The 11581-nt window shown below is 39.7% G+C and overlaps 3 protein-coding genes across 3 annotated transcripts; 1 reads left to right on the top strand and 2 right to left on the bottom strand.

Annotated features, from left to right (window-relative positions):
* Positions 1–443: 443 nt before the first annotated feature.
* LOC112194519 (homeobox-leucine zipper protein HDG11) lies at positions 444–4884 on the top strand. The gene is made up of 10 exons (XM_024334747.2): positions 444–574; positions 1158–1275; positions 1370–1561; positions 1719–2186; positions 2296–2397; positions 2498–2698; positions 3215–3395; positions 3562–3830; positions 4007–4096; positions 4415–4884. Exons 1-10 carry the CDS (start codon positions 444–446, stop codon positions 4793–4795), a joined length of 2133 nt encoding a protein of 710 aa, XP_024190515.1. The 3' UTR covers positions 4796–4884.
* Positions 4885–6254: 1370 nt separating this feature from the next.
* On the bottom strand, positions 6255–10074 carry LOC112194518. The gene is made up of 5 exons (XM_024334746.1): positions 9731–10074; positions 8320–9601; positions 7189–8233; positions 7054–7070; positions 6255–6821 (listed from the first exon to the last, which is right to left on the bottom strand). The coding sequence occupies exons 1-5, from the start codon at positions 10072–10074 to the stop codon at positions 6255–6257; spliced, it is 3255 nt and encodes a 1084-aa protein (XP_024190514.1).
* A 304-nt stretch (positions 10075–10378) lies between these two features.
* On the bottom strand, positions 10379–11581 carry LOC112194517. The gene has a single exon (XM_024334745.1). It carries the CDS (start codon positions 11579–11581, stop codon positions 10379–10381), a length of 1203 nt encoding a protein of 400 aa, XP_024190513.1.

Here is an 11581-nt window from a genome sequence, read left to right as displayed (position 1 = left end):
GCTTTGCCATTTGGCAGTGCATTTTGAAATCTCTACACTACAAAATTTATGTCTCGGGAACTCACCAACCCTTTCAGAGCCTTTAGCAGCTGTTACAATTTCAGTCTTAAGAAGGTTTATTCCTAATACCAAAAGAAATATAAAAAAAAAAAAAAATCTCCGTAAACGCAAGTAATTAAAGGAGAAAATCGAAGACAATCCAGATTCTCTGTCTCTCTAAATTTGGTTCTGTCAATTTGATACTTTTTTTGCTATGAACCAGCCAAAGCCATATATGTTATTTCATCTGCATTATTAAGGAATTTCTACCGTGAATTAATTTGTCATTGATTTTCACCATGTATATGTATTTATGGTAGATAGCCTAAGATGTTCATAGAATTTAGACAAATTCTGAGCATTAAATTGTTTGTGTTTTTCTTAGTGGGAGAAGAAAAAAACGTATGGACCTTCCCAAGGGAAATGGAAATGAAAATGGTGGAGCCTCGGGTGATGAACAAGAAGCATCGAATTCTCGCAAGAGAGGGAAGACTTATCACCGCCACACCTCTCAGCAGATACAACATCTTGAAGCGTAAGATCGACCAACCTCTTTCCATTTTGAATTCTCAGCCAAATCATGTGATAATGAACAATGAATGCATATGTAATTGCTCTCCATAATATATTCCAAAGAGTAACTAATTAGAGCATTTCCTTGAGATGTGTTTATTGTCTATATCTGCTTGTAGCGGTGATGATTCTTTATATCAACTTAAACATACATCTTGAATTAATTTCTATAGGATGATGTATATGTATTTGAAGGTTTTTCAAGGTTGATCTTATTTTAAGATTTAGGGTGATGTACATATATCTTAAGGTTTGTCTTCTCTTGCTCCAATAAGGAGGTGAATTAAAACAAAGAGAAAGAAGTAATAATTAGTTTTTAGGATGGTTTTGGGTGTCGTTGCATATTTGGTTTGTCCTCTTATGGGTATGCACGGATTAATAATATATTTTCTTCCCGTTCACTCTTAATAGTAGGATTATATACTTGATTTTTGCTTGCATAAGCTTTTCTTCAAGTGATGAGGTTTTATTGCTTTTAATATTTTAGATATCAGTCTTCTGCCTCTGTGTGTGTATTAATGATCATCGGGTTCTTGTTTATGAAGATTTTTCAAGAAATGCCCCCACCCGGACGATAACCAACGTCGTCAGTTGAGCAAGGAGTTAGGGTTAGAGCCACAACAGATCAAGTTTTGGTTCCAAAACAAGAGGACTCAAACAAAGGTTTTCTATTTTTTTTTTTTTTTCATTTAAGTGTGGTTAACAATTTTGTTTTGTTATTGCATCTGTAATGATACATTTCCAATACACTTTTTAGACTCAAACTGAGAGAGCAGACAACTCCACTCTTCGAGCGGAAAATAGTAGGATCCAGTGTGAGAACTATGCAATTAAAGAGGCTTTGAAGAATGTCATTTGTCCTGCTTGTGGAGGTCCTCCTTTTGGAGAGCAAGACCGGCAAAAGAGTTTGCAGAAACTTCACTTGGAGAATGCCCAATTGAAAGAAGAGGCAAATTTTGAAATAAATAATTTTCTTTACATACACTATTATTTTCATCATATTTATAATGACACATTAATTGTTCATTTGTTCATTCTGTCTTTAGGTAGATTCGCTTAAATGATCTTTAGTCAAGAATAATTGTTTTTTCTTTTCTTTTCTGCAGCATGACAAAGTAGCCACCCTTCTTTCCAAGTTTATTGGGAAACCGCTCTCTCAAATAGATTCGTTGACATATGCCGCTAGATCCTCGCCGGATGTATCACCAGGATTGTTAATAAACCAAGCAATGAGAAGTTCTGACCTTAGTCATGAATTTATTAATCCTACAATTAGTAACAATGCTGCGCTAGCTTATTACCAGGTAAATGCAATCCCTGAGACTGAAAAGGCAGTCATGATAGAGACAGCGGCAAGTGCCATGGAAGAGTTGATTAGAATTTTGCGGATCAATGAGCCTATGTGGATCAAGTCCAACAGTGACGGGAGATATGTCCTTAACCATGAAAACTACGATAAGATATTTCCAAGGGCTTATCGCTTAAAAACCTCCAGTGCTCGTATAGAGTCCTCAAAAGATTCAGGAATTGCGAGCATTAGTGCACTACAATTGGTTGACGCATTTTTAGATGCAGTTAGTATTGCTAACTCTTACTTTTCCTGTATATTTAGCAAATGATATCTTGATCTCTGTACTGTTGGAAAGATCCAACCAATTGATGCATAATTGTTCAATTTTGCAGAATAAGTGGGTAGACCTCTTTCCAACAATTGTGACGAAAGCTAAAACAATTGAAGTACTCCAAGCAGGAATGTTTGGGACCCAGAGTGGTTGCTTACAACTGGTACATTTAAAAAAAACAAGCCATTATTTTGTTAAGCTAGTTAAACCATCTTTCTACTCTTTGTTGAGATTATTCAATTGGACAAAAATCTGTGATGCAGATGTATGGGCAAATGCACATTCTTTCACCACTGGTGCTTCCACGAGATTTCTACTTTCTCCGCTTTTGTCAGCAAATCGAAGTTGGCACATGGGTGATTGTTGATGTCTCTTATGATTGCTTTAAAGGAAGTACTACTCAACGATCATGGAGGCTTCCTTCAGGATGCATGATTCAAGACATGCCAAATGGATGCTCTAAGGTTAGGATAGCTATATGGTCTCACCTCCATAACCTTTTAGTTACAACTCTATATGTAGTACTATTTTAAGAACATGTTTGGCATTAACTAGAAAAAACAAAATAATTCTTTGTAATCCTTACACTTTTAGATCTAATGGAAGAGTGTTTTAGTAGTTTAAATATTAAAATGCGACTTTTGAATATTTCAAAGTAGTTTTAGTCTATATTCATGAATTCAATTTTCACTGAGATTTTTTTGGTTTTGTTTTGTAGATAAGTAGAAATTTTATTGTCAATAATTGTCTACGGGAAGCATCTTGCCAGTAACATGGCTTTAGATCATGATATGTAATATACATGACAACATTAAGAAATGAAATTTCTATATAGAAGCTTGCACATATCTTGGACATTAGAATTAAATCATTCAACGATCTTTATTATATTTTAGCTTGAAGAATTTGTGTCATTATAATTAGCTGTTAAAGTGATAACTAGGTAGTTTATGTAACATGGAGTTTTTATTGTAATCTAGGTAACTTGGGCTGAACACGTGGAAGTCGATGATAAGACACAAACTCATCGGCTCTATAGAGATCTTGTGTGTGGTAGCGTCGCATATGGAGCACAAAGATGGATTGTTACTCTCCAGAGGATGTGTGAAAGATTTGGTTGCTCATTCGATGACGTTTCATCTAGTAGCGAATTTGGAGCAAGTAAGTTGCCATTAATCAGCTCTAATTATTTAGATAATTAACTAGAAAGTAATGCCAATAGGAAAAACCAAATATCTCAAGTTATGTAAGCATGTCTTGTCTTCTTTCCTTATAATTTTATAATAGTTTTGAATTTTCATGATGATATTGCATGTCCATTGTTTAGTGTTTGCTATGCCCCAAGGCAGAAGTAGCATAATGAAGCTTTCCCACAGGATGGTTAGGAACTTTTGTGGAATGTTGAGCATGTCAGGAAAGCTTGATTTCCCTCAACTATCAGAAGCGAATAATAGCGGGGTTCGAGTCAATGTTCGTAAAAGCATAGATCCAGGCGAGCCCAGTGGCATGGTCGTCGTTGCTGCTACTTCTCTATGGCTTCCTCTACATTCCCAAGACGTCTTTAACTTCTTCACAAATGAGAAAACAAGAGTGCAGGTTTTTAACTAATAAGCTGATTTGGCTCTCTCTCTCTCTCTCTCTCTCTCTCTCTCTCACACACACACACACACGTATATGAATCATTTACTAGAGATTGCAACATGACCTAACAAAACCTGTTCTCTCTCTTTTGAAAACTGACCTAAGTAATCTTATTTCTATGTTTCACTCAGTGGGATGTCCTCTCTAACGGAAATCCAATGAATGTGATTGCACACATTTCAACTGGAGCTCATCCAGGAAACTGTATTTCTATTATTCAGGTAATATTTTTTTCCTTTTATTTCATAGATTTGTTTAACCAGGAAATATGAGAAGACTAACTCGAAATTGAATTGCACCTGTTATATATTATTATATTTGATGCATGGACATGGAAACTTGGAAATAGAGAAAAAATATTTCAGTTCTCGAAACAGTCAATTTAATGATATAATTTAAATGCTTATCAGCCCTTTAAATGTTGCACTTATACATCGATAAATTTATATTCTTTTAAGTTGTAAGTTTTAATGTCAAATAAGTTCATTCTATAAATAGACAATATAGTTTAATTCTATTAAATGGTTTCCATGGAGCAGCCTTTTGTACCGACAGAGGGTAATATGCTTCTTTTGCAAGAAAGTTATATAGACACTCTGGGGTCTATGGTTATCTATGCTCCTGTCGAGGTAGCTACTATCAATATAGCAATCGGGGGTGAGGTTGACTCTTCTGACATTCCCATACTTCCCTCGGGGTTCATAATCTCAGATGATGGTCGTCCTGATACTGGGACTTCGAGCAACACAAACCCTGCCAAATCAGGTGGTTCACTCCTTACTGTGGCTTTCCAGATATTGGTTCCCTTCCCCTCACCTTCCCAAGTGCTGAACGTTGAGTCCGTGGCAACTGTCAATACTCTTATTAGTTTGACTGTTCAAAAAATAAAAACTGCTCTCAACTGCGCTGGCTTGGATTAACTAGTTAGATTGTATTTGCGGATGTTATCTTGAACCAAACTAGTCTCTTATGTGTTTGTGACATTTATATAAGAACGAATGTTTGTTAATTAGGAGACGACTGAGGAATTAATCTTTGTGACAATAGCAAAGTTAATTGTTTAGAGACTCATTTTCAAATTTATGTTCCTTATATTCATATTTCAGGTTTTAAGAATTTGAAGTAATATTTCTTTCGTAGTTCATCATTATGAGAAGGTATTCTCTATTTTAGTTTACTTTTTTTTAGTATGAAAGCCTTTCTAGTGTAGACCTTATATACATGTTTTAGCTCTTTATGTGTATTAACTTCAAATGAGAGAACAGGATGCGTGTTGCATTTCTTTTTAGAGCAACCCAGCAGCATTATCTAATTTTTTTTTAGAGTGATTCTATTTATACTTTTCAATTTGACATTTGAACGTCCTGATGTTTTTGTATAATTTTAAACCCTATTATAACCCTTTGCAAAAGCTTGAAAAAAAAAAAAACAAACAAAACAAAACTCAACAGTCACCTCTAAAACTACCATATGCACAACCCCCGGCTCACCACTATTTCCTTTCTGCCTCTACCTCCATCGTAAGAAGAAGAATATGAATACGAAGATTGAAAATGTGAGGATAGTTGACCAAACTAAAAGGCAAATGGCAGAAGAAGGCCAAGAAGACATTTAAAATAATGATGATTAATTCATTCTAATCAATCGATTTATATACCACAAAATTATACGAAAAATTAGTTTTTTCCATCTTTCAACCAATCAGAATCTCATATATTCCATCCAAATCTAGTAGTTATATAGACATGTACAAATGGTGGTCTTCATTCCGAAGAAAGATAATCGCATCTCAACCCAATTTTTCTTTTTCTTTTTCAAGTTACCGTTGGTGACAAAAAATTTCGAAGAGGATTTTGACTTACTAATGAATGTGGATTGGAGCGGAACCTGACTAGAAATGATCGAGAAGCTTAATTTCTTTGGGAGTTGACTTGAAGTTTAACCGTCGGCTCGAAGAGGGGGGATACTTCAGAAAACCCTCTAATGCCTAAGTCAGTATTTATCTTAGTCAAGTGTAGTAAAACAAGTCGGAATGAGATGAATTACCTGGATGTCGAGCCTCATTTGTATAGGTGATAACATACTTGGCCGACAAGTCATCATTACCACTGCTTTTATGGCTGTATTTTACTCATGGATTTTTTTTTTTTGAAAACTAAAGAGGATTAGGCGATATTAGCTCCTTTGTAACGGTCTGAAAGGGGGCACTAAGGGACCCACACAACCCCAAAGGGGGGACCATTACAACCGGGAACCCACCGCCCGTCCCTCCTTAGTGAATTTATTAAGAATGAATCAAAAGATACAAAGAAACGGGGTGGGGGGCTAGACCTTAACCACTCCCATACATAGAACAAACAAATAAAAAACCAACCAAATCTAAGCAAACCGGTAAGTGGTACGTCCAGAAAAATTATGACCAAAAGAACTAATCAAGAAATGAGGGATAGAATCCCACCAAACTGACCCACTATTCAAGGCACCGTAGTTAGCCAACTTATCTGCAACTTGATTCCCCTCCCTGAAGACATGAGTGATGTGTACCTGAAACTGACTAATGGAGGCAAGGCTATTCATCCATTGCACCCGAAGCCTCCACGGTGTTAAACCTGGCTTTTTAAAGTATTGTAAAGCTAACCTGGAGTCTGTTTCTATCCACAAAGGGAACCAACCTCTCTCTTTTGCCACCTTAATTACCTCAAGCACAGCCAATAACTCTGCATCTATGGCACAAGAGACCTGTGCGTTGCAAGAAAAAGCATCCAAGAAGGTCGCGTCGCTGTTTCTGAAAATCGCTCCATAGCCAGCTTGGTTTAAATCACGGAAGGAACCATCAGAGTTAGCTTTAAACCAGCTTCCAGGGGGGATTGCCAAATCACAGGAATGAAGCGGGGTGCCGAGGGAAGAAGAGGTGAAATGCCAAGGTAGCCAAAGATGGGAATTTGACTTGAGATAGAAGAGGCAGAGACAAAAGCTAAACTTGCAGAATCTTTTAGGGACAATAGGAAAAATTGTTTGAATCTAGAGGGGCAACAGTCACCACCTTCAAACTCTCTTTTGTTACGTTCACTCCACAGGCACCAAAGTAAGTTGCAGACAGATATAAACCATAGCAATTTTGAAGATTGATTAAGCGTAGAGAGGGTAACATCCAGAAACAAGTCTTGCAGGGATGTACCTGGAGGAATAAGAAGCCTGAACATTTGTTAGAGCCAAGCTCAAGATGACGCAACAACCACACACTCAAGAAATAGATGATTATTAGTTTCAATGTGTTTTCGGCAAAGATAACATCTTGAACAGAGCCTGGTACCACAACGCTGAAGCCGCTCATCTGTAGAAACTCTATTAAGTAAAGTTTTCCATGCTACCATGCTCTTACGTGGCTGAATGGCCTGATGCCAAATCCGCTTACACCAAGGAGGCTCTGGTATGGGAGGAGACAACACCTGGTATGCTTCCTTGGATGACAAAGTGCCAGATGATGTCTCAGTCCAGATCAGTTGATCCTGAGCAAGATCAGACGATATAGGGACTGTACTGATAGCTTGGGCAACTTGGGGAAAGACCCTACAGAAGCTAGGAGGAAGGTTCCACTGACCATTCCAGATGAAATCACCAACCTTGTCATTTAGGAGCTTCCTGACTTCTTCCTCATAATCTGTGGAGTGAATTACTGCCTCACCTAACCAATTATCCTTCCAAAACCTTATCGTGGAACCATCTCCCAGGAGCCATTTCACCCGTACTAGAAGCATTGGCCATAATTTTTTTAACCCAAGCCAAATTGCAGATTTCTTATAAGACGGATAAGGGTGCAAACCCACTTGCAGAAAACGATCATGTAGGAACCTCGCGGATGTAGAAGCCTTTGAAGCCACCTCCCAACATCTTTTTAATAACAAGGATCTATTCAAAGCAAAAAGATTCTTTAAACCCAACCCTCCTTGAGATTTGGGGGTGCATATCGTACTCCAGGCTACTAGGGCATACCCGTTCTTAAGTGGATCCCCACTCCAAAAGAAGTTTCTCATCCATCCCTGTACTTTAGTAAGAAGAGACTTTGGCCATTCATAGATGTGGAAACTGTAGATCAAGATGCTTTCAATTACAGAGGATATAAGTTGCAGCCTACTTGCTTGCGACAATTGTTTACCTTTCCAGGAGCTAAGCTTGCACCTCACTTTGTCTGCAATTGGAACCAAATGCACCGATTTCGGATGCCCAATAAAAATGGGAACACCGACATAGGTGAAGGGGAGCTGACCTGGACGTATTCCAAGTAAACCACAAGTTCTGTTCTGCCTCGGCAAAGTATATCTTCCCAAAAATAAGTTTGATTTGGCTTTGTTAACCACCTGCCCAGAATTCACAGCACATTCTTCCATAAAAGCCATTAGATTTCTTAGGTGAGAAGGCTTACCTTGAAGAAATACCATAATACCATCCTCAAACAGCACATGGGATGGGGGGAGACGCTTGATGGCGCTGCAATTGTCCTAATCTTCCTTCTATTAACCAGAGAAGTAAGGCCATGACTTAGAACTTCTTCAGCGAGGCAAAACAATAAAGGAGATAAGGGATCGCCTTGACGGACACCCCTGGAGCATGTAAAGTACCCATTGGCTTGCCCATTAACACTGACAGAAATATATGCAGATTGCAAGATAGCATGAATGTAGTGTACGAAGGTTTCATCAAACCCAAAGGTATGGAGGACTCGAAGAAGAAAATTCCAATCCAAAGTGTCAAAGGCTTTGCGGATATCAAATTTAAAAGCTAAATTCCCATACTTACATTTCTGGTCGAGAAGGTTCACACATTCTGAGGTCAACACAATGGGATCAATAATGGACCTTCCTCTAATGAAGGCACTTTGGCTAGGGGAGATGATACGACAAGCAAGTGGACCAAGCCTATCAGCCATAATTCTTGTGATAATCTTGAACACGAAGTTAGCAAGTGCAATTGGACGAAAGTCAGAGATGTTTTCAGCGTCTTCTAGCTTGGGAATTAATATGAGGATGTTGGAGTTGAAATGCGGCATAATGTATCCATTAATGAAAAAACTCTGAACTGCCAGAGTTACATCCTGAGCTACCACAGACCAACAAGAAGTGAAAAAACATCCTCCAAAACCATCAAGCCCTGGGGCACTAGTTCCATCCATTTTCATAGCGGCATCTCTGATTTCTTCAGCAGAGGGAATGACTAGAAGGGAATAGTTCTCCTCCTCCGTTACCATATGAGGGATGACCCTTTCCAACAGACCAGTGACCCCAATTTGATGATCCTGAGTGAAACAACTTTCAAAGTGTTGTACCACATGTGTAGCAATATCAGCCTGATCATTGAGCACCATGTCCCCAACCAACAAGGATGTAATTGAATTTTGAAGACGCCGAACTCTGACCATGTTATGAACAAAAGTGGTGTTTCTGTCACCATCTTTTAGCCAACGTAATCTAGATTTGTCCCTTAATAAAGTAGCTTGAAGAGAAAGGGCCGATAAATAATTATTGTGGGCTGCAGTTTCAACATTGAGTCTCTCATCAGATAAACCATGAGTGGATATTTCAGCTTGAATCGCATCTAAAGCTGCCCTTGAGTGGGCGACCTGAGCATGTACATCTCCCACCTGTTCTTTGCTCCATGATTTCAGCATGCCCTTCAGAGCCCATAATTTAGCTGCTAGAATAAATTGTGGGCACCCATGATACTGTAGTCTGTTCCAGAAAGATCGAACTAAGGCTAAGAAATCTGGTGTCTGCAACCACATACTTTGAAACTTGAAAGGTGGTCTCGGGATAGCATCCAGCTTCTTGCAGGACACTAAAATGGGACAATGATCTCACGTAGCCTTTGTAAGGGTGCAACAATCCATTGAACTCCAGGAATTCATCCACTCCATGTTCCCTAGAGAGCGGTCAAGCCTGACCTCAGTATGACCATTTGACCATGTGTAGGCTAGACCATTTGTGGGGATATCCAAAAGCTCACAATCACAGCACATCTGACTAAACTCTAGGCAAGAAGTTCCATTTGGCGGAGCTCCACCACGCTTTTCATGCGCACCCAAGATGCAATTAAAGTCTCCAAACACCAACCGGGGCCCCTGGCCATGCTGGGAATGAATTTGAATTAATTCTTGCCAAAGATGGCGTCTACCGGCAACCGTAGTTTTGGTGTACACCGCCATTAGGGCAGAAGAAACCCCTCAAAGCTACAAGATACTGAAATCTGTTGGTCTGAGGCCGAGATCACCTGTACCCTGAGAGCTTCATGACAAAGAAACCACATGTTGGGGTCTTGCAATCCCCGATTATTAGTAGTAACGAGCTGGAGACCCAAGGATCTCCAAAAGGAGAAATGAACAAAGTAAAACTAAATAAAAGGTTCTGAAATACAAACAATTAAGGCTTTGTGAACACGTACCATAGTAGCTAAAGCCTGTCGTGTGTCATCGTTTCCCATGCCACGGGCATTCCAATACAAAATCTTCATTAACAATTAAAGTGTTTTGCACTCTTCTGGACTTGAGCGCGCAACCCAGGTTTGGGTTTAACTTTGACCTTCTCAGACTTTTTTTGAAGCTTTTTTGCTTTCTTTGTTACTACAGGCGTGAACTCTCCCTCCTCCAAAGCCACATCCAACAATACTTCTGGTTTTCTAATAGAGATCACATCATTTGTATTGACTTCTTGGTTTCTAATCGAAGTCACATCATCTGCAGATTCAAGTTCAATGCTGCATGTGCCCACGTCAGGAGCACCATCCAACTTGCGAAAACCCGGCGGAACACTGGCAATGGAAGAGCTGTCTTGAACTAGAGAAGCATTCTCTGCATGGACTGGCACCGCAAGAGAAGTATCCAGTTCTGGGATGTTCAGCGTTGGTTGAGTAGCAATATCAGTGTGTGCAGTAACCAAACTACCTGGTGTCTCATTGGACTGCTCCCTTCTCATCCCTGACTTTCTCTTGGACTGCCTACGACGAACTATACGTGTACGATTTACACTTCTGCCCCGAGCCTGTGACTGGTCCAAAGGAACCCTAGACCTGCATTTTGAGGCAGGATATCCAACAGTGCAACAAACATCACAGAAGGGTGGGCAAGTTTCGTATTCCACCCCTACAGAAACGATTCCACCACTTGCTCTACTGATTTGGAGCTTCTCAGTGGGAGGCTTAGAGAGATCCACATCAATCAATATTCTCTTGTAGAGACCAATGGAACGATTAGCTGTCCTTGGATCAAGTTTCACTAGCATGCCAATACCACTGGCGATCTCAAATAGTGTCTGGGGCTCCCAATATGCAAAGCCGAGATCCCAGAAACGGACCCACACCTGTGCAAAGGTGTTCTTGTAGGTTGTCGGGGAGAAACTAGGTGTCCATTGAATCAAACGTAAAATTCTAGGTTTCAAATTGATGGAGCCCATCGACCAAACACGTTGCTTGTCCTCTGGGGTTTGAAACTGCAACATAAAGAAACCCTTTCCCAACGGTGCAACAGACCAGTTTTCCAGAAAAGGCCAACACAGACGCAGGAGTTGCGCCAATTCGTGGGCTTTGGGCATGGTCCCATTTGGTGGGGAGAGGAGGCGACCAACAAGGTTGGATTGGCACCGCTCAATGCCCCACAAATATGCCTCTTCTGAAATTTGGATCGTGGGGCAGCCATTCTCGAAGGAAGGGGCGAGCAT

The sequence above is a fragment of the Rosa chinensis genome, chromosome 3, assembly GCF_002994745.2.
Source record: "Rosa chinensis cultivar Old Blush chromosome 3, RchiOBHm-V2, whole genome shotgun sequence".
Taxonomy (NCBI): domain Eukaryota; kingdom Viridiplantae; phylum Streptophyta; class Magnoliopsida; order Rosales; family Rosaceae; genus Rosa; species Rosa chinensis.
The sequence above is the reverse complement of the archived record's forward strand: the minus strand, read 5'-3'. Positions and strand labels throughout refer to the sequence as shown.